At 40.4% G+C, this 23994-nt stretch overlaps 1 protein-coding gene and 1 pseudogene across 1 annotated transcript in view; one reads left to right on the forward strand and one right to left on the reverse strand.

Annotated features, from left to right (window-relative positions):
• The window catches only part of ANXA3 (annexin A3), a 54494-nt gene that overhangs the window by 25226 nt on the left and 5274 nt on the right, over positions 1–23994 (reverse strand). Inside the window, exons 3-5 of the mRNA XM_019720189.2 lie at positions 10814–10901; positions 5151–5245; positions 2648–2761 (exon numbers count right to left, since the gene is read on the reverse strand). Of these exons, the coding sequence (XP_019575748.1) occupies positions 2648–2761; positions 5151–5245; positions 10814–10901 (297 nt within the window). The remainder of the gene's footprint in view (positions 1–2647; positions 2762–5150; positions 5246–10813; positions 10902–23994) is intronic.
• Positions 19688–20580, forward strand: LOC109440027 (RNA transcription, translation and transport factor protein; annotated as a pseudogene).

The following is a 23994-nucleotide window of genomic DNA, read 5'->3' on the forward strand; positions in this document are numbered from 1 at the left end:
ATAAAGGGAAAAGCCTATGTCATTCAGGATTAGAAGGGAGCATTCAAACACAGGCTTATACTTAGAAAGGTCTCTGCAATTCTTTTGAATGACCTCATCCCTACACCAATGCACAAGGTTGGTCAGCATGTAGTATCCTCTTCAGACACGGAAGTTTTTAAAGCGTCAGTAATGTATGTCATGGGCCCACTTGGCCTGGGGCTTAGTTACCCCTGAGCCTCAGTATACATTGAGGTCACTGAATCACACTGACACCAAGAGAAGCCATTTACTGTGAGACCTGGTTAAATGAGGCGAATGCAGCTTATGAAGAGAGGCTGAATTCTGTCCCTCTGTGACAGACCCCTAGCTGCCCCCAATACCTCTTCTTTAAAAATTGTTAATTTATTCGCTTTTTTCAAATTTATTTTTATTAGTTTCAAGTGTACAAAGCAATGTAATAGTTAGACATTTAAACACTTCATAAAGTAATAACCCACCCCCCAAGCTACTACCCCTCTGACATCTTATGTAGCTGTTACAATACCATTGACTATCTTCCCTATGTTGTGCTCCACATCCGTGACTATATATACCTATATATTTAGTTATAGTTGACATTCAATATTATTCTACTTCAACTCTTCAGGTGTATAGCACAGTGGTCAGGCATCTACACAGTCTATGATGTGATCCCCCTGATAAGTCCAGTGCCCATCTGGCACCTTACATGATCTTTAGAACATTGTTGATTATATTCCTCATACTGTATTAACTACCAATTTGTATTTCTTAATACCTTCACCTTTTTCACTCTGCCCCCAACCCCATTCTCATCTATCACCCTGATAGACCTAGTACCTATCTGGCACCATACCTGGTTATTAAAGTATTATTGACTATATTCCTTATGCTATACCCTTCATCCCCATGACTACCGTGTAACAACCAATTTGTACTTCTTTTTTTTTTTTTTAAACCTTTTATTTATTTATTTAAGTGTGTTTTTCCAGCACCCATCAGCTCCAAGTCAAGTCGTTGTTTCAATCTAGTCGTGGAGGGCGCAGCTCACAGTGGCCCATGTGGGGATCGAACCGGCAACCCCGTAGTTAAGAGCACCGCGCTCTATCCAGCTGAGCTAACCGGCCACCCCCAATTTGTACTTATTAATCCCTTCCCCTTTCACCCATGCTTAACTCTCCTCCCAATTTATACATTTTTAAATACACTGTTTTTTAGAGCAGTTTTAGGTTCACAGCATAATTGAGTGGACCCAATATATCTTTTATCTTCCTTGCTTCATAATAGAAACCCTTAAATTTTAACTTAGCACACAACTACCCAAATAAATACTATATTTCTCAGCTCCCCTTAGAGCTAGGTTTATCCATATAACTAAATTTTGATTGATGTAAGATACATGAGCATCACGTGAAATTTCTGAGAGTCCTTAAAGATCAGGGATGAACCCTTCCTTTTCCTTTACTCTTTTTAGCTGACTGGGACGAAGATATAATTGCTGGATCTTAAGCTGGATCTTTGTTGAATTGGTGTGGTCAGGGGGTAGAGGGAGGAGATGGTGTGATGGTCAGTTTTATGTGTCAACTTGGCCAGGCCACAGTCTTCAGTTATTCAAACACTAATTCATATGTTGCTGTGAAGGTACTTTGTAGATGTAACTAAAGACCATTATCAATTGGACTTTAAGTAAAGGAGATTATCTTAGATATTCTAGGTGGGCTTAATTCAGTCAGTTGAAAGGCCTTAAAAGAAGAGCTGAGGCTTCTCTGAAGAAGAAATTCCACCTGTGGGCAGCAGCTTCAGCTCATGCCAAGAGTTCCAGCCTGCCCTTCAGATTTTGGATTTGCATAGCCAGCTTTCATAATCATGTAATCAACTCCCTGCGATAAACATATACCTCCTGTCTACTGATTCTGCCTCTCTGGAGAACCCTGACTGATACGGATAGAATTTTTAAAAGTCAAAGAGATAGACATGAGCCAAACTGTGTTAGGTGGTAAAGGTCATGGTAAGGAGCTTTGATTTTCAGTATTCAAAGCCACTGGTGATTTATACAGGTGAATAGTACAATCTGATTCTAAAAATAACTTTATGAAAATAATTTTGGCTATTCTGTGTGAATGAATCTGAGGCGGGCAAAAATGGAGGCAAAAGGACCAGTTAGGAGGCTACTGACAACGTCTAGTCAAGAGATGACAGAATGTTAGTAATGGATTTTGAAAGATGTACGCACATTTGTGGTACATTTTGGAGTAAAGCAAATGGACCTGCAGATAGATGTGAGAGCTCTGAAGAATGAGGGAAAGCATAGGGTCAAAGATAATACTAGGTTTTTGGCCTAAGCAGTGGGGTTGACGATGGTGCCATTCATTCTCAGTGACAACAAAATAGAGAATTTGACTCCTCAGGTCAAAAACAAACAAAATTAGGGTATGACAATATCCTTTTAGCCCCAGGAACATGTGGGCTCAAGGTTCCACAACTGCTCCCCATTTCAGGATTGTTCCACCAAATGGAACACACAGAATCAAAATGACATTCAAATCTATCACATTGACACCCGTATCTCAAAAATGCGCTGGAAGAAAGTCACTACTTTTGATGAGAGTCAAATCCTGGGCAGAAATAGCTTGGGTAGGGCTCATACCTTCATGGATTTCTTCAGCTGCTTCGCATCAAACACTGCTGGAGGGGTCACGAGGGCCACCATGAGGTGCTGAAAATGGCCAGAGAGATCTCCTTTCAAATCATCTTTCAGTTCCTAAAATAAAAACAATAAAAAAAAAGTAAAAAGGTAAACGAGACATACTCTTCCTTTCTCTTTCTTCAAAGTCACCTAGTGAAAGCCAAAAATATGGAACAATTCAGATGAAAATATGTCCATCCACAGGGAATAAACAGAAATAGTGAAAATATTTCTATGGCTATTGATCTGTATTCTATGATAATTTCCAAAATGTTCTGTTTTATAGAAGGTTTTCTGAAGGAAAGCCAATGGAGGGGGTTCCATGCATGCCACAGATAGTAACTGTGTGTTCAAATGCATTTCCTAGGCCCTTGATACTCTCAATGCTTGGGTTGGGAAGAGGAAAGAGGAAGAGGAGGAGGAGCCCTGTAATTCACACCCAGCATTACGTAAGTATAGTCCATCTCCCTGCTTGAAGGCAAGTAACATGGTTTCTATTTCCAATATTCAAAAAGTGTTATTGAATAATTATTTTTCCTGCTCGTGATAATTTTCAGCTCTGAAAGAGGCTGGCTTCTATGACAATGTGGATACAGACCGATGTCTGCCATGCGACTGAAGGTCCTAGTGGGGGCCGGCACACTCCTTCATGAAAATTGAATACAAATAGTGGAGTCAAGTGTTGCTAGCTCTGCTTTAACTGCCACAGGGTGTTTCCTCTCTAAATGCTAAATTAAATTCCACTACCATCTGTCCTCAGCCCAAGACTTTCCAACTGAATCTTATTTCACATGCTTTCCTTCTATTCCATTGTGAGAAACGGTTGTTACCCTTCACCTCCATCCTTCCTCCATATTCTGGAAATCCTAAAAGGCCAATGGATCATTCATGTTCCCTATACATGAGTGTGTTGCCTTGCCTAGCAGCTTGGCAATTCATTTAATTGGACAAATGTTTGCTGGGTTCCTGCTGTGTGCTAGACATTTATAGGTGAGTTAGACATAATCCTTGCCCCTAGGACATTATGCTCTAATGGAAAAAATACAGATATTCCAGATAAAATTTCAGTATAATATGTTAAGTATCTGGTAAAGTGTGAAGATTAAGTATCTGAGAGGGGTGTCTCAATGAGGTCTGAGGCTTGGAAAACACCTTCAGCAGGAGATGTCTGAGCTGCCTCTGGATGTTCACTGGACGTTCGCAATTCTCATCTGGACCCAACAGCCTGACTGATCTCTCTTACCACTTTTTCTCCTCCACAGTTCATTAACCACAACACCTAAAATAATCCTATGAAAGTATAACCTAAATCATATTATTCCCTTGCTTACAAACCTCCAGTGGTTCTCTATTGTTAGAATCAACTCTAAACTCTGTACCAAGACCCCAAGGACCAGCACGTTCTAAATCTCTCCAACTTCATCTCATCCCTTTTCTCCCCTTTGCTTTCTACACTCCTGCCATATTGGAACTCTTTTTGTTTCTTAAATATTCCTAGCTTGCTTTTGCATTTCCCATACTTTCTGTCTGAAATGCTCTTCCCTCCAGATCAAGCAGAGCAGAATACTTAATATTCCTCAGTCTTAGCTGAGAGTAAGGTGATAAGCCCTCACTGACATTTCTTCACCACCCGATCTAAAGGAACCATTCACCAGTCATTCTCTGTCAATCATCCCACTTTAATTCTTTCACAGCACTTACCAATATCTGAATTTATTTTATTTATTTATTATTTTTCTAATAGAATGTTAGCTCCATGAAAGAAGAGATCAGCTTTTTATATGAGTGAATCGCCAGTGTCTAGGATATCTTCTGACATAGAGTAGTGCCCAACTCCTGACACAGAGTAGTTCATTATTGAACAAATAAACTGGAAAACACACACAAAATGTTCTTGTATAGTTCTTGTATAGTTTCTGGTACTTAGTAAATCTTGATTTGCCGAATGAATTAAATCTATAATTACATAAACATGTTAAAGTTGGAAGAGAAATTAAAGATAATCTAAGATAGGATTTATGATATAATTGGTCAGATAATTCTTTGTGGGGCTTTCTTATGCATTGTAAGATGTTTAGCATCACCCCTGACCTTTACCCACTCACATGCCAGAAACCTCCCCTTCTCTCCCACCAGCTGTCATCATTAAAATGTCTGGAGACATTGCCAAATATTTCCTGGAGAGCAAAATCATTCCTGGTTTAGAGCCACCAATCTAAGATACCCTTCCTTATTTAATAGGTGAAGAAACTGAGGCCCAAAAAGATCAAATAACATGCCCAAGGTCATTCAGCCGGTTAAGGGCAAAATCAGGGCTCACATTCCATGTTGTTGACTGAATACACAGGGTACTTTCTGTTACACTGGGCTTCAAACAAAAGATCTGTGTGCATAATCTGGTGGGACCACCCCTGGTCCATCAGTGATTAGCTCTTTACTGCCTGTTAAGTTCATCAAAATGCACCTTTCCATATGCTGCTTGATATTCCTTAACAATCAGCTGCCGCTGTGCGTTCGACCTCTCCGTCAGAATGCTGATGAGCGTTTTCTCGTCAGTTCCTAAATGAAATGAAAATAATTTTACTATCAACCCCAAAATGCTTAACATTTGTCATGAACAAAAGAAAAATGACTAATGTTCTGAAACAAATGCAGACAGGGAGGCATTTTAATTCCAGGTTTTTAGCAGGTTGAAACCTCTATTTCTTTGTTTGCTCAGCTTTTGGAAAAGAAAAGTAACTTTACTTGGATAGTTTTGAGGGAAGAAAACAAATCATTACCCAAATATTCCTATGACAGAGGGAGGAACACAGGAATGTACTGCTTTTGCACTAGGATTTTTCACTTGTAGGAGGTTCAATTACTGTCATACCACTTTTTCCTCTTCCTTGTCTCTACACTTGGTATCAAAAATCTTTCCTCTAGAAAAAAGGAACTGACATTTACTAACAACCTACCAAATCATAGGCACCTTTTATTCATTGTCATATTTAATATTCACAGGGGCCCTAGACAGTAGGCAATTAAGCTGTCCTAAAGATGAAGACACTAACACTTAGAAAACTTGTCTCACTTGCCAAAGTCATGCAGCTTTTAAGTGGTGCAGCAGGAATTTGAACCCAAACCTCTGATTCTAAAACATGTATATCTCTCTCCATACCGCTCTCAAACATTCCAGACCCATATACTTACAATAAAATTTATTATAACCCAAGTTAAAAGAGAAGAAGATGTTTTCATGGCCAGTAATTAAGAAAAAAAAGTTTGATATCCAGAATTTATAAATAAAAATCTTGTCAACCATGAAGACAATCCAATTGAAAAATGAATAAAAGATGTGAAGAAGTCATTCATGGAAGAAGAGTCAAACAAACAAGAAATGATGCTTAACCAAATCATTCATGGGGATGTGGAGGAGAGAGGAAATAAACACACAGGCAGAATGAGATACAATTTGAATCCCAATCAATTAGAAAAACCAAATCATTAAGGCCTTAGCAAGTACTGGTGAGAATATGGAGCAAGTATTACTTCTAGGAATGCTACTTTCTATATACATTTCAGAGAGAAGTTTGGCAAAATTTCTCATTTGAAGATGAACATCTTCTTCAACCTAGAAATTCTAATTGTTACATTGTAGAGAAATGTTAGTAAATGCACACATGAGACATAAGCAGGGATATTCAATGCATTATTTTATATTGTAATAGAAAAGAATTGTAGGCAATTTAAACATTTCATCAATAGTCTCATCTTATGATATAGTAATTCAATAGACTACCATGCAGTTAAAATTAATGAACTAGAGCTAACCATAACAACAGGGATAAATCTCAAAAAAACATAATGTTAAGGGATAAAAACAAGTTGCAGAAGAATGTATACAGCATAAAGCATGATTTCAATTTATAGTGTTTGAGACCATGCGAAACAATATGTACATATGTATGTAGTTATGGAATTACAAGTCTCGTGGGAATAAACTCTAATTTAGGATAGTGTTTATCTCTAGGGAATGAGATACAGGAAAAAATGGCAGGGATTGTATCTGTAATAATTTATGATGATGATGATAATTACTGTTGGTGGTAGCAGTGATGGTGATGGTTGTGTTTAATATTAAGTAGCTATGGCAAATTTTAAGATTTAATAAAACTGGGTTCCCTATACTTCTCCTCACTATTTCATAACTTAAAAGCCCCTTACAATTCCTTTAATTGAGTAAGCCAACTTGGGCAAACTGAACCATTGAACTTTTAGACTGTAACTTTCTTGATTTGCTTTTACAGTAAGAAAGGAATTGTAAGAGAGATCCAAGATGGTGGAGTAGATAAATGCCGTGCTTGCCACATCCCATGAACACATCAAAATTACAACTAAATTATAGAACAATCAACCTGGAGAACCATCTGAAGTCTAGCTGAACAGAAGTTGTATAACTAAGGAGATAAAGAACAAGCCACGTCGAGACTGGTAGGAGGGGCAGGGATGCGAAACAGGCTGGTGCCAAGCCTCCATGTGGCGATTGAAAATCAGGAAAGATATCTCAGCCACAGAGAGTCCCCACAGAGGACTCCCCAGACCAGAGTACTGGTGCCAGAAAGAGGAGTCCCCACAACGTCTGGCTGTGAAAAACATTAAGGATTCTGACCATCCAGGTGGGATGGAAAGCTATGGGAAACAGACATCTTCTTAAATGGCCCACAGACTCATTTGCTTAGAGGCTCTCACCATGGACACCAGCAGAGAGACACTAACTAGGGGTGGGGGGTTGGGGGCAGCCTCGGAGACATGCAGGAAAGACTGAGTGGTGTGGCTTCGAGGTGAGTATTGGAGGGAGATTGCCATTTTCCCTGTGTGGGGTCCTGCTCCCATGCAGCTGGTAGGCAGGCTCTATCTTTCCTGTATTGAGTCCTCCCCAACACCCACAGCCAAATCTGACTCTGACTTGGTCTGGTGAACTCCGCTTGCTCCACCCTGGTGACTTTCTAAGACCCTGCCTCACTGAACTTCCACACCACATGAGACTTTATCAGCAGCTGAACCATAAGGGAGCTGGCAGGTGGCAGCAGGCCTTGGGGGGTCCAGGCTTTTGGCAAAGTTACCCCAGACCCAGTACTAGTGGGAGCCATCCTTGGTTGACAGTGTGGCCTCTCCCATGCACCCCCAGGTCCAGCACAGACAGCACTGGCTGTGGATTGCTTTATAGCTCCTACCAGTAGTCCCTGACCAGTCACAAGCAGTGGCTTACCTGGGCCAGGACCGAAGCCCCTCCCAAGAGGCCCCAACCAACATACTTGGAGGTTGGCTTCAGAACACAGCAGAACACCACCCAGTTAGCCCCACAAGTGACACATACAAAGGGTGGTCTCAACAGGCACAAGAGCCCACTGGGGTGAATCCCGCTCCATGGGGTAAACCTCAAGCACAGCAGCCCATAAGCTGTGAATGTGGCCAAACCCTGTAGCCAGTCAGCCTGAGGCTCAATTCCACCCATTGATGTGCCAACAGTAATAAAGGCTCAACTATAAGGGACACTCCTGCAGCAACCAGAACAAGTGACCAGGGAGACTGTGTCATTGGGCCCCACAGGGCACCTACTATATAAGGCCACACTGCCAAGACTGGGAAACAGAGCTACCTAATACACAGAAACAAACACAGAGAGGCAGCCAAAATGAGGAAACACAGAAATACATCAAATGAAAGAGCAGGAACTCCAGAAAAAGAACTAAACAAAGTGGACGCAAGCAACCTACCAGAGACAGAGTTCAAAACAATGGTTATTAGGCTGCTCAAGGAACTTAGCGAGAGCTTCAATAAAGAGATAGTAAGCACAAAAAAGGACATAGAAACCATAAATAAAAGAACCATTCAGAAATGAAGAATGCAATAACTGAAATGAAGAATGCAGTAGAAGGAATCACCAGCAGACTAAATGAAGCAGAGAATCAAATCAGTAATTTGGAAGACAAAGTAGTAGAAAACACCAAATCGGTACAGCCAAAAAACAAACAAAAAAAAGAATCCAAGAAAAATGAGGATAGTTTAAGAGACCTCTGGGACAACATCAAGTGTAGCAACATTCACATCATAGGGGTACCACAAGGAGAAGAGAGAGAGCAAGGGATTGAGAACCTAGTTGAAGAAATAATGACTGGAAACTTCCCTAACCTGATGAAGGAAACAGACATATAAGCCCAGAAAGCGCAGAGTCCAAAACAAGATCAACTAAAAGAGGCCCACACCAAGACACATTATAATTATAATGGCAAAGGTAAAGATAAAGAGAGAATGCTGAAAGCAGCAAGAGAAAGGCGACTAGTAACTTATAAGGGAGGTGATTTCTCAACAGAAACTTTGCAGGCCAGAAGGGATTGGCACAAAATATTCAAAATAATGAAAACCAAGGACCTACAACTAAGAACCAGAAAAGCTGTCATTTAAAATCAAAAGACAAATAAAGAGCTTCCCAAACAAGGAAAAGCTAAAGGAGTTCATCACCACTGAACCAGTATTACAAAGGATGTTGGAGGGACCGCTTTAAGATGGGGAAAAAAAATTAAAAATTGAGTAAAATGGCAATAACTACATATCTATCAACAATTACTTTCAAAGCAAATGGATGAAATGCTCCTATCAAAAACATAGGGTGTCTGGGGCGGCCGGTTAGCTCAGTTGGTTAGAGCACGATGCTCATAACACTAGGGTTGCCTGTTCGATCCCCACATGGGCCACTGTGAGCTGCACCCTCCACAACTAGATTGAAACAACTACTTGACTTGGAGCTGATGGGTCCTGGAAAAACACACTTAAAATAAATAAAAGTTAAAAAAAAAATAGGGTAGCTGAATGGATAAGAAAACAAAAAACATACACGTGCTGCCTATAAGAGACTCACTTCAGATTGAAAGACACACAGACTGAAAGTAAAGGGAAGAAAAGGTTATAGCATGAAAATGGAAAAAGGAGATGGGAAAAAAAAAAAAGCTGTGGTGGCAATACTTAAACCAGACAAAACAGACTTTAAAACAAAGTCTATAACGAGAGACAAAGAAGGACCCAGTAATCCCACTTCTGAGTACTTAACCCAAGAAACACAAAACACTTCTTTGAGGGGCCATGTGCATCCATATGTCCATTGCAGCATTGTGTACTATGGCCAAGATGTAGGGGTAGCCGGGCTGTCCGCTGATGGATGAATGGATTGAATGGATAAAGAGTAGGTGGTACACACAGAGGGTGCCAAAAAACTGTATACACATTTTAAGAAAGGAACAAAACTACTAAAGTTGTAACACTCAATATATACCGATAACAAAAGATGAATACAAGGCATGTGTATACATTTTTTTGGCACCCCCAGTATATACAATGGACTATTGCTCAGCCTTGGAAGGGAATGGGTTTTTACCATGTGCGGTGGCATGAGGCTGTTGTGCTGAGTGGAACATGTCAGACAGAGAAAGACAGATACAATGTGATTTCACTTATATTTGGAATCTAAAGAACAAAATAAACAAACAAGCAAAACAGAAATACACTCATAGATACAAAGAACATTTTGATGGTTGTCAGATGGGAGGGGAGTTGAGGGATAGGAGAAAAACGAGGACGGATTAAGAAGTACAAATAGGTTGAACAAAGTAGTCATGAGGATGTAAAGTAAAGCACAGGGAATATAGTCAATAATATGGTAACAGCTATGTATAGTGCCAGCTGGGTACTAGACTAGGCAACGGAATCACTTCTTAAGTTATACAAATATCTAACCACTATGCTGTACACCTAAAATTAATACAGAATAATAATGAATGTCAACTCTAACTGAACATTTAAAAAAGAAGGGAGAAGGTGAAGGGGAATAAGAAGTCGAAATCTACAGGTAAAAAATAAATAAGTCATGGGGATGTAATGTACAGCATGGGGAATATAGGCAATAATAATATGATAGCATAGTATGGTGTCAGATGGTTGCTGGACTTATCATGGTGATCACTTCCTTAGGTATATAAATATTGAACAACTATGGTGTACCCCTGAAATTGATATAATGTTGTATGCTAGCTATATTTTTTTAATAAAAATTTTAAAATAAAAAGAAAGGAATTGTAAAGCATTACTCACCAATTCCTCTGATTGCCTTACGAATCACTTCGGCATCCACTGATGGGCTAAAACCTGGATAATCTCGCACTGTCCCTCGGTGTCCCACCTAGAAGGAAATATTTGAAAGTCCTACTAGTTCAAAATGACATCTTTGTCTATATGCATTTTCCCATATGCATATTGGAAACATATAACAAATCCATAATTTGTACACCTTCCTGTTCCTTCAAGAGTGGTTCAGTAGAGTCTCCTGTGCGTAGACATGCAGGCAATATGACATCTACCGCATATATAATGAGGCCTCTCTTTTCTTCTGCTGTGTAACAAATTAGCGATATAAAACATGCATTTACTAGAACAATGAATTATGTTAATCCTGGTGACTCTGAAGAATACTTGCTTTAAAGTGGCATCTGCATCAAAGGAAGGACAAAGTGTGAATTTCCTACATCCTCTGTTTTCAAGTGATAATTCAAAGCTCTTCACTGCATCTCACACAGAAGTAATTGTGGCTTACAGACTTCAAGATGTTTTAATTAATGTTGACCATTGTCTTTGGGGAACCATACACTAAAGGATCCATAAATGAAAACCCCATTAGGACTGCCTGTTAAGCTTTGTTTAATGGATGTGCAATTATGGCTGATAAATTCTCTTCTGAAAGCTCCACTGACATAGATCTTCAGGAATAGCATGGAAATGAAAAATGCCACAACACTAATTTTAAACACATAAATTAGAAACATATCAGTAAGCTGGGAAAGACCATCCTGCAGAAAGAATAAAGTATCTTAAAACTGCTTAAGAGACTATAGAACAGCCACAAAGATGTTGAGAAAAATCCAAGTAAACATGTACTTACATGATATTTTGTAAGTCTTTGAATAAAAATCTATCTTTACAGTAATGTTTTCTTCCTAAACTGATTATCCTATCCTATTCCTGAGCATCATTGGCTCTGTTATCTTGTGTTACTATGGCTTCATTTAGGCCCTCCTGAAGTGCTTAATATTTTCATGAAAAGATATTATATTGTCATATTAAAGTGAATGGATAATTAATGCTCTGACACAGTAAAAAATGATAGTCTGTTGATTTAATAGATTAGATTGAACAATTTGTTTCAATACAATCAAACATCATTTAATCTTACAGTGTCCAAAATAAAGGGTTTTGATTCTAAAAAAGTAATTATAATGAGTATAGATGTGCCTGATCTAAAGGCACTTGTAAGAAGTCAGTCACTTGAATATAATCTTTGGAGAATTCTCTTTCTCCAAGGCTTGATAAATACAGGGGGTGCTAAAAAAATGTACACACGTGGAGATGTTATCTAAGTAGCAGTAGTTTGCCGTAATCAGAAGTGTCTGGACGCTGATGGTAACCACTTTGAGTATCTCCTTCAATTGCAGAAGCCAAACGTGACTTGTTCATCTTTTGTTATTGGTATATATTATTACAATTTTAATACCGTTTTTTCCTTTCTTAAAATGTATACATTTTTTTGGCACCCCGTTCTATCCATCTATGATGAACTTTTGTGTCAGTCTTACGTATCCACCTTCAACATGTGGCGTTGTAGAGGAATCTCTACAATATTACAGCATTTGAGTGCTTCACGCCCAGTGTTGTGTTAGGCACTGTATATATATTAGCTATAACCTGAATAACAGTCCTGAAGAATGAGTAAGAGTGACCTATTTCACATACAAGACACCATGATTCAAGAAGATTGGATGATTTGCTCAAGTCAACAAAGCTAGTTAAGCAGCAGATTCTGAATTTGAACATAGTCATGACCATTGCAGCCCATTCCTAGTCTTTCTTGAAATGTGGCCACTGAATCACCTGGGTTGATTCTTTAAAAAATGTATATGACCAGGCCCTGCCATAGACATACTGAATTATATTCCTTAGAAATGAGGTGTTCAGTAGACATTACACATTTAAGAAGCTCCCCAGGTGATTCTGTGCCATGCAGATAAATACACATGGTTGTTCTGAATACAAAAAGACAAAATTGGGGGCGGATGGAAGGCTCAGTTGATTACAGCGTGAGCTCTGACCAACAGGGCTGTCGGTTTGATTCCCACATGGGCCAGTGAGCTGCGCCCTCCATAACTAGATTGAAGACAAGGAGCTGCCGCTGCCATTGAGCTTCCGGAGGGGAGGCCGGATGGCTCAGTTGGTTAGAGCACCAGCACTCTACAACAAGGTTGCCTGTTCAATTCCCACATGATGGTGGGCTGCGCCAGCTGCAACTAAGATTGAAAATGGCGAATGGACTTGGAGCTGAGCTGCACCCTCCACAACTAGACTGAAGGACAACGACTTGGAGCTGATGGGCCCTGGAGAAACACACTATTCCCCAATAAAAAAAAAAAAAAGACAAAATTGTAGTCAGCTAATTGTATATAAATTATGAAACTCAGGGTTTCCATTCTAGCCATGACCTTTTCATTGCCCTGTACAACAAAATGTGCTGAAATTCCAATGTGCAAAATTAGAGAAGAATGAAATTCCCAATCCATTATGCAACTTGCTACCTATGGGAAGGAACTACTCATGTAATTAAAAGAAAAAATATACACAAAACATACACACACATACACACAGAGACACACACACACTCCAGCTTGAAAAATGGCACAGGAATTCTGAAGTAGAATCTTAGTGATTTCAAACTGCTTCAGTTATTTAAATGAGTAGTATTATTTATTTGATAGACTTGGTTGCTCAGAACGTTCAGAAATATTTACATGACTTAAGAAAAAGAAATCTTATAGAAGAAATTAATAGAATCTTTTAAACTAATATATGCCAGGGAGTGAACAAAGTGCTTTACAGATAGCTTATTTAACTCTTATAATGGCCTTTAACAGGTGGATTTTATTATTTCCATTTAAAAATGGAAGAAATTTGACCTTGGAAAAATTATTTGTTTAACATAACTCTGCTGCTAAGGACAGCCCCAGAATTTGAACCCACCCACTTGTGTCTAAAATGCCCTGTGCGCTACACCACATCACAATGCCTGACAGGATTCCACATAATGGTTCTCAAAGTGTGGTTCCTGGATCAGCAGTATCACGGGCACTTATTAGAAATGCACATTTTCAGGCCCCACCTGTCTTACTGAATCAACATCTCTGGAGCTAAGACTCGGGATTTGTTTTTAATAAGCTCTTCAGGTGATGCTTATGAATGCTAAAGTATGAAAACCATGGCTCTATTTATTCTCAGCTGCCCAGGAAACCAAAGCAAAAATGAGCAAACAAATCCTAGATTCCTTTGGAGGGGGGGGAGGGAGAAGAATTTCATGATGAGCTCATTGTTTCAGGAATGCTGGCGTTTTTGCAGCCAAACAAAACTATGTTCATCGCCTGCTTCACTGCAGGATTAATTCCTTGACATTTAAATTACTAATCAATAGTTGACTTAATTTATTTCCACTAACCCTACTGCCGTAATAGTGTCAGTGCTAGTGTAGGACATTGCACAAATCATGTTTAATCAGATTTCCACCCACACCTCTCAATCACATTGAGTTGCTTTCCTTTTCTCAAACTTGACCTTTAGATACCCCAAAAGGAAAAATGATCCTGAAACCAGCTGGAAAACAAATTAAAGCAAGGAATGTCTAAATAAAGGGGAAATAACAGCAGCTCTTTACATTAATAACAATTGCTGCTACTCTCTATGGGCCAAGTACTATGCTAAATATGTTTCCTGCATTAGCTCATTCAATCCTCACAATAAACTTATTAAGGCAGATATAATAAATCCCCACTCACAGCTGATGATGACACTGATGCTTAAGCAACTTGCCCAAGTTCACACAGCCAGCAAGTGGAATCTCATCCATTTCTGCTCCTAATTACTAGTCTAGAGGCTGCATCTCATTTCAACCATCTTCTTCATGGCAATATAATTTCCCCTGATCTTCTAAAACTATCCTTTGGAAGTCAGTCATAGCATACGAGCCTTGGCACCACTGGTGTGGCCAAGCTGGGCCTGGGGATCTGTCTGCTACTACCCCTGAGAGACTCCAGTCTGTTCTTGACTCCTAAAAGCCAGCCATATCTATCTCTTCAGGCAAAGTGTAGTAGGTTTGCAAGAAGTTAAACATTAATATTCAGAAGAATGAATGAAACAGAAAAACACAAGGTGCCCATCCTGTTGACAGAAACATATAGAGGGTGCAAAAAAAAAAAGTATATGCATTTCAAGAAAGAAAAAATTGTATTAATATATACCTAGAACAAAAGATGAATACAAGATCACATTTGACTTCTGCAGTTACAAGAGGTGCTCAAAGTGGTTACCATCAGCATCCAGACACTTCTGATTATGGCGAACTACTGCTTGAGCAACATTGACCAAGGTGTCAACAGCTCTTAAAATGTGTATACATTTTTTGGCACCCCCCCCCCCATCCCCCCCTCAGGTATTTAAAGCCAAATGTGTCAGAGTAAGAAGAGCAGCTGCTGCAGGTATGTTTTGAAGGTGAGGGAAAGCCAAATCACTCCTCACTTTATAAAGCCCTGTAAAGGCCATATCCTAAAGGTAAGATTTCAAAACAAAGCCTCATATAAACCTCCAGGACTCAGAAACTCTTGAAGAGCCAGGGAGAAATGATCACTCTCTGCCCAAAACAATCTGGGTCATGAAGGTTTATGATAAAAGCAAAAATGGAGTAAACTTAAAAAAAAAAAAAAAAAGCAATCAAAATATAAGACTTCTCTTTCAATTTTTCAAGTAAAAAGTGTTTTTTCAAAACCAAAGTTTACCGTAAAAAGGTCCTAAAATGAAATATGGTCAAATGAGTCAAGTGTTATGGGTTAAATTGTATTCCCCCAAAAAGATATATTGAAGTCCTAATTCACAGTACTTTAGAATGGGAACTGTCTGGATGTAAGGTTACCGCAAATGTAATTAGTAAAGATGAGATTATACTGGAGTAGGGTGGGATCCTAATATAATATAACCAGTGTCCTTAGAAGATAGTCATGCGAAGACAGAGACATACAGGGAGAATGTGATGTGATGATAAAGGGATGAAGGCAAAGATTAGAGTTGTACCAAGGAACACCAATGACTGCCACTAAACCCCCAGAAGCCAGAAGGAGTTGAGGAAGGACCCCCCCCCCCCATCGGTTTCAGAGGTAGAACGGCCCTGCCAACACCATGATCTCAGACCTCTAGCCTCCAGAGGTGTGAGCCAATAAATGTCTATTGTTTTAAACCACCCAGTTTGTGGCACTTTGTAATGACAGCCCCTAGGAAATTAATAAAGCAGGTAAGATGCCAGAGAAAAGGATTGGTAACCACTTGGGTCCTGCAGGGCAAATATGAGGGCACTTATCTTCTCCCACAGGCTGGCAGTGATCACTGCTAACCATCACTAACCATCACTAACCATCACTGCTCCCCATCACTAATCATGGCAGGCACACTCTCCACCAGGGCAGCCAAGAGAAGCCACGGGTGGGAAGCAGAGATTGGCAGCCTGAGAGAGGCCTGATAGAAGCGAAGATGACGTCATGGCTGCATTAAGTTAGCAATGTGTCCAAGAGGTCCAAAGGAGATGTTTGCATTTCATTTTGTACTCACTCAAATGAGAAAACATCTACTTGCTAGCTTTTCTTTTCCTGATTTCATCAGGGAGTCTCAGAGCAAGAGCGTTGGAAGGTGATAATAGACAAGAGAGTTGGGCTGGAGTGGAAAGATGAATGAGATTCAGAAATTAGGGAAGATAGAGACAAACAAACAATTTGTGGTGTGTTTTCTATGAAACCCCGATTATAATAAGGAGAAACCTGACCCTCAGGAGCATGTGTCATCATGGTTAAGCCGGCTGGACAAATACTTCTTTTGGCCCCGGGGCCTCATCCCAGGGGGTTTTCTGCCAGCCCAGCTTGCATTTATTCTCCCCTTTGCCTGACCTCCACAAAATAGGTACTTCTAAAACAGAAAGTCTCTTTCTCTTTTCTTTCCCTCTAATCCGCCACTCCCCATTCTGTACGCAGACAACTCCCACGTTTTATTTTCATTTTTTCTTGTTTCATTCTTTTGTTTTGTTTTTCTTTCTTAGACAACTCCCACATTTATATCTCCAGCCCAGACTTATAATATTTTGATCACCACTGGTCTCACATATGCAATGTCTACTTGATGTACCTGTTTTTGTATGTCACATATCAACTCATTATTTCCTCTCAAGCTGATTTTTTCCCCCATGTAACACTTACATGGTACTCACTTGAGCTTTATAGGTACATGTATACATGCACCCTTTAGCCTTCAGAACCACCCCATTATGATCCCATTTTACAAGGGAGAAGACGGAGGCACAGAGAGGCAAGAGACTTGCCCAACGTCACATATCTTGTCTGTGGAACAGCCAGGATTTAAACCCAGGCAATTCAACTCCAGTCCCTGAGCTCATCCCCAATTTGCTTTTTCAATCCGCTCCATCCCTTTAAATGGCACCACCAACCACCAGAAACCTGGGAGTCTCCTTTCATTCCTTCATTGCTCTTTCCCTCCAAATCCAATCATCAGCAAGGCCTGTTGAAACTATCTCAGAAAGATAATCTCACGTGCACTTCCCCCCATCTTCCTTGTGGCTGCTGTCATCCAAGTCCCCATCGCTCTCCTGGAGGTGGACATCTGCACTAGTCTTCCTCTCCACCTCCTTCAGTTGCCCACCTCCTGCCATTTCCCACAGAGCAGCCAAGGGATCTGTGAGATCTGTAAATGAGGTGATGGCATTCCCCTATTGAACACCCTTCTCTGATCTCCCTTGGGATACTGAATAAAGTCCAAACTCCTTGCACCGTCCACATGGCCTGGCAGGGTTTGACCCACCTCCCTTATGTAATGCAGGGACTCAGCTCCCGCTCCCCACATAAGTATGCAGGACATGATGAGGCCAAAAAGGAACACGCACGGAGCCATAGACAGGGGGTTCATACCACTATATTCTCGCTGGCGGTTGGTCAAGACACAAAAGCAAACATCCACCAGCACCCCAACGAGGGGTCTTCCTGTACCTGTCTCGCTGGCTGCCAGGAGAGACACAGGAAGTAGGATCAACACGATCCACAGTCCACAACCCGCTTGCTAACCGCACTTACTAGCCACAATCTGCCATCCGCTTCTCTGCCAACCAACCAACCAACCAACCAATCCCCTAGCATAACCGCGGCAGTTATATTAGTGGCTAATGGCTGACTGGTTACAGCTGATGACCACCCAGCTACAGTGGATGGCCATCTGATTACAGCTGATGGCCATCTAATAACCGAGACAGCACCTTTCCATGTGAGGTCAAGAGCCTGGAAACTGCTCTCTGGGACTCTGTCCCCACACCTTATCACCCCCACTTTGCAGCCACTCTCCCCTTTTCCCATCTCACTTCAGTTCTCTGAGAGGCCAGCTGATAAATGTTGAACTCTTTCTTACCTTAATGCCTTTATTTGCGTTGTTTCCTTCGTCTGGAATGTTTTTCTACCTTTAGTTCTCTGCCTAAAGGCCATCTTCTCTGATAGGCCTGCCCTGGCCACTTGACCTGAGTGGGTCCTCCTGCTGCTATTCTCCATCTCGGCAACCTTCCCTACTCAGGATATTCAGCATTCGGTAATATCTCTCACTATTTATATCTGGGTATCCACTTCCTCGAAAATAAAGTTTCAGAGGGCAGAGGCCTTTCGTTTGACTCATTACAATACATACAGCTCTCAGCCCAGTGCTCATCCTCCAGATAGGAGTTTAACAAATAACCCTGAATGAGTTTGCTGGACATAGATGGAAGCAAGACAGCGACATCCCAAGGTGTGGAATTTACCCTAGACAATTGGCTGCCTGATGCAGTTGCTTCCTCCAAATATCGATTGCCCAGAAATCAAAGTGATAATTGTATCCTGGGAGATTTGGGACATGTCAGGAATATTTTAATGGCCACTCTCAGCACTACAGGCAATTCCAGGTCTTTCAAAGATGGTTCTAGAAGCGATGAATGCCTGGTGCACTGGGGATGTTTCCAGTGATTCTGTTGTATCTTCCTTGCTGTCTCTCCAAGAACTCAGGGTTTCTCTATTAAAGGCAGCAAACCCAAGTATCTGGGTTGAACATGAAACATTGGGCTCAGAAAGACTTTATCAACACAAACCTTGTTTCTCACAATAATTTTCATTATGTGCTTAAAGCAGATTAGAAATAATTTATATTCCTCTTCTTTTGAGTCATCTAGCACAACTACCTGAAGATTATATTTTGTACCACAAAGTCAGGTGATTAATTTAGTTAAGAGTTCTGGATTAAAGTCTCCTAATGGCCAACAGCCACAAAAAGTCGAAGACTAATGTGGCTATTCTGGCCACATCCTCAGCTCTGTGAATGTCTATCTTCTGAGAATAGACACCTTTCCTGAGGTGTATTTGGGAAGTGACAAACCTAACAAAAAGTTGCTACACAGTTAAGAATGCTTCCTCATTTAAAGTAAATCAAGGTAATGGAAACTCCTTGAACAGTTCACGTGAAGGCTATTGGGATTACTGGGATGCTTTGTGGCCCTTGGAAGATCTTGAAGGAACAAAAGAGAATTGTAATGCCTCCCCAAATCTCCTTGTCCCTTCCTATTACTTCATGGGAGTTTTCTTGTTGCTCTTCAAATACACCGAGCCCATCTGCCTCCAAGCTTTTCTCCTGCTCATCCCTCTGCCTGGATGCTGTTGCCCTGATACTCTCCTAGCCCATTCCCTCACTCCATTGTTGACTTCTGTTCACATGTGTGAGCAGAAAAGAACATGCCCCATCACTCTCATTATCCACCTCTGCTTTTCTCCAGAGTGCGTACAGCTGACTTTCCACATTATACATGTATTTCTTTGTTTATTATCTGTCTTCCCTAATAAAAATCAGGGGCGGTGTCGCCAGTGCTTGAGAGGCCGGCACCTGCTCACCTCTCTTCTCCAGGCCAAAGCTCAGGGGACCAGAGCGAGAAGCGGGGTATGTTCCAATGCAAGCTGACAGCCCTCAACTACCAAAACCCTGTTGGCTTCAATGACAAAGATGAAACAAAATTTAGAAACTGTATCATTTAGCTTGAAGACCAGAAAATCAGACATTACAGGATTGAAGACAGGGGTAATTTAAGAAACATCTACAGCAGTGACTGGCCCAAGTTCTTCGAAAAGTAGCTCAGAGATGTTAATGGTCCTTTTAAGATTCAAGATAGACAAGAAGCAATTGACTGGCTTCTTGGTTTAGCTGTTAGACTTGAATATGGAAGTAATGCTGAAACATACAAGGACTTGGTAACTGACAATACAAAAAACGCTGGTAATGCAGCTAAAAATACAGAGCCATTGACCAATTTGGATGTAAATAATCCTGACTTTAAGGCTGGTGTAATGGCTTTGGCTAACCTTCTTCAGATTCAGATTCATAATGATTACCTGGTAATGCTTAAGGCAATTCATACTTCGGTCTAGGAGCCTCTGACGCCGGATGCAGTTATTAAAGTAAATCAAACAAAAGAAGGCTTGCATGTTGCTTTAGAAAGCATATTTTTGGTATTGACACAGGAGATGCAGTTCTTAATGAAGCTGCTCAAATTCTGCGATTGCTGCTTGTAGAAGTGCTCAGAGAGCTACAGACAAAAATTAATGAAGCCAGAGCAGCTGTTCAGGCAATTATTGCAGGTCTAAAGACAGACCACAGACTGGGGAAAGCTGGAAGATAAGCATTTTAGGATTTCAGCTTGTCACCCACTTAGTATAATTGGGAACCATGTCCGCTCTGGCATGTGTTTGGAAATCAAATGTCACATTTTCGAGGAAGAATCCCAGAAAATCGACTATATTCTAGAAATTTATCATCATCGCTTTTTCTGTAATAAAGTTTAGGAAAGTGAAAAGAAATAAAAATCAGACGCATGTAAGCTCCATGCTTTTTAATTTCTCTTTCTCTGCTGTATCCCCAGAACCTAAAACAGTGTCTGGCACATAGTAGACGTTTAACAAATATTTGTTAAATGAATAAGTGAATAAAAATGCTTTCTTGTTCTGGGTCTTGCTTTCTTTGATAATTCTCAAATGCCACTATCAGACTTTTCAAAGCTCCACGGTGTGTGTCAAAAATCTGACAAATGCAGTCTCCACCTTTTCTCAATCCTGTGCACATGGGGTTATCACTACTCCTATGTAAACATGTGTCCAGAACCTAGGGGAGGTATTTAATCAAATGCAAACAGTTGAAAATAAAAGGAGCAAAGATCTGATAATGGGACTTTAAGATTTTTTTGCTCTTTTGACTTATTCTCTTTTAATTCATGTGAGACTTCTGTAATACTCTTCTTGTTCAGTTCTCTAAAATATTTTTCTAACTGCTTTGCATCCTCCAAAAAACACTTTCAAGAGAATCAAATCATACCTTTTCCCCTTCACATTCCTTGCTCTCAATCTAAAAGTTTTCCTCTTTGCCTCTGATTTACTAGACTTCTTCAAAGGCCACTCATTAGATGGGCAAATTACACTTTTTATTGTGATTAGATATGAAAGAGAGACCTTCCCTCCTTGGTAGTTGAGCTTGGGTCAGACAGGGAGTGGCAAGGTACAGCTCTTTACACTTCATTCCATTCATTCCCAGAAAACCTCTCTTGTTCTCACTCAGGTTATACAGGATTTCTTTCCAGGCTTTGTCCTGAAACAAAGCTCTCATGTTTTGAAATCCAGGTCTAACCTGTTCTCCATTAATTTCCTGCAGAGGCCCATTTGTGTAACTGTCTTAGTGCCAGTATTTATTTAAATGAGCTTCAGGGAATATGGTTTAAAACACACATCAGACAGGAAGTTGCAATCATATTGAAGAATACCTAATCAGGTATGATGCCTGTTCTGCTTGGGGTGTTAAAAGTTCATTTCAATTAAAATAGTCAGAAAGCTAGATCTTCCAGCCCTGAGATGCGGTAGACAGAAGACCAGAGGAGAAATTCAGCACTTCCACAGGCATGTAACACAGGTGTTCTCCCCACATACATATTACATTTGCATGGCCAGGAAGAGCAAACACACCGGGAACTAAAGGTCTGATGGGATGTCTCCACCAAAGCAACACATATGAAACTGGACAGGGCTCTCAGAGACTCCTTACTTATATCCATGACCAACAGCATCAAAATAAATGCCCAGGGCTGGCGTCATCCATGGGACAGAATTTGAAAGGCATTACCCTCCCCCAATTCTCTCTCATGTTAGCACATTGCTCCTGTCCTGGGAGCCCTACCACTGGTGTCATTCCTTTGGATTACACAGCAGAAAGGGGAACTTTGTGTCCTCAGGGATCAAACTGCACAATCTTGTTCCCAGGAAAGACAGGAAAGAAGGGTCAGGTGGGGAAGGGAAGCTCTGCTAATTTCTCACCATGAACACATTACCATGGATTAGCTTTTCCCATTAGCAACTTTCTGCTTTAGATAAGCCTTTCTCAACCTTTCCACCACGACGAATCCCTCTTATTATTTCTTCTCCATGGAACCCATGTTTTGAGTGATTCTGCCTGCTAATCTGTATGTATTACTGAACATTAACTCACTTCCCCGTTACTTATTATTAAAGATATAACTTCCAATCAGGGCTCCTGATTAGCATAAGATAACCAGTGCCAGTGGTAATATAATTTAAATAAATAAATAAATAAATAAAGGAACATGATGTTTTGGAAACTCTGTAGACCTTGATGTGAGTTATATATGTGTGGAATAATAAAGACTACATCTGGTCTTTGTCTTGGGTTCCAGGCACAGAAGCTCAAAAATCATTGGAAATTCCTCATAGAACTGTCTTTATTATGCTAATGAGGTAACTCATGGTGGGCCCTTAGATAGCTTTAGGATCAGGACTGACCACTAAGAAGACCAGCCATGACTTTAGTAAAGGGTTGGCACTTTGAAAAGGGAGGTGGACTAGAGATTGAGTTCAAAGGCCTGGCCAGTGATGTAACCAATCACACCGATGTAGTGAAACCCCCATAAGAACTCTGGACACTGAGGTTGGAGGAGCTTCCCAGCTGGCGATGTGCAGGGAGGGTGACAAAGCCTGGCTCCATGGGAAGAGGGCACAGAAGCTCTGCCTCCTGAGCCTTTCCAGAACTCACCCATGTGTAGTCTTTATAATAAAACTGTAATTGTAAGCATAGCACTTTCAATGAGTTCTGTAAGTTGTGGAAGAGAATTATGGAACCTCAGAGAGTCATGGAAAGTCCAGATTTATAGCTAATTGGTCAGAAATGCAGGTGGCTCTAAGACTTGCAGCTGGCACCTGAAGTGAGGGCTGAGCCCTAAACCTGGTAGTTAGTGTCAGAACTGCATTGCAGTATACCCATTTGGAGTGAGAATGGAGCATTATATGCCTTTAAAAATATATAAATGTCCAAACCCATAGAGTGAACTGAATTATAACTATCGACTCTGGTTGATAATGATATGTCAATGCAGGTTCATCAACTGTAACAAATGTACCCCTCGGTGGGGGATGCTGACACTGGAGAAGGCTGTGCATGTGTGGGGGCAGAGATTTGTGGGACATCTCTGTACCTTCCTTCCTCTCAATTTTGCTGTGAACTTAAACTGCTCTAAAAAAATAAAGTCTTAAATATATATTTATATATGTTTAAAACACTAGAAAATACTGAAAATAGGACCAGTCAAAAAGACTATTTGGGGAGACTCCATCTGTTTTAGGTAGCTCAGACAGAATCATTCCAATGGGGAGGAAGCTGCAGATTTGTAATAAACTAAGGCCCTGGAAACAGGCAGAAGCTCTTTTACTAAAACAGTGGCAGGAATATTAATGAGTAAGGAATATATTTTTAGGAAAAAAACAATATATTGAAATGATAATGATTATAACACTTACTGAATACTTACTACATGCCAGGCACTGTCAATGCATTTTCCATGAACTGATTTAATGCTTACAAACACTAGGTGATGTAGGTACTAATATTATACCCATTTTACAGATGAGGAAACTGAGATAGTGAGAGGCTCAGTAATTTGCTCGAGGTCATATTCAAGAGTCTGCCTTTTAACCATTAGAGATTTATGAAAAACAGAGCTGGGATTGTGGCTGGATTATCTTTATTTTGTTCCCGGTAGAGCCTATTGCACTAGGTACTTGCAGCTTTAATTGTTT

The sequence above is a fragment of the Rhinolophus sinicus genome, linkage group LG02, assembly GCF_036562045.2.
Source record: "Rhinolophus sinicus isolate RSC01 linkage group LG02, ASM3656204v1, whole genome shotgun sequence".
Lineage (NCBI taxonomy): Eukaryota > Metazoa > Chordata > Mammalia > Chiroptera > Rhinolophidae > Rhinolophus > Rhinolophus sinicus.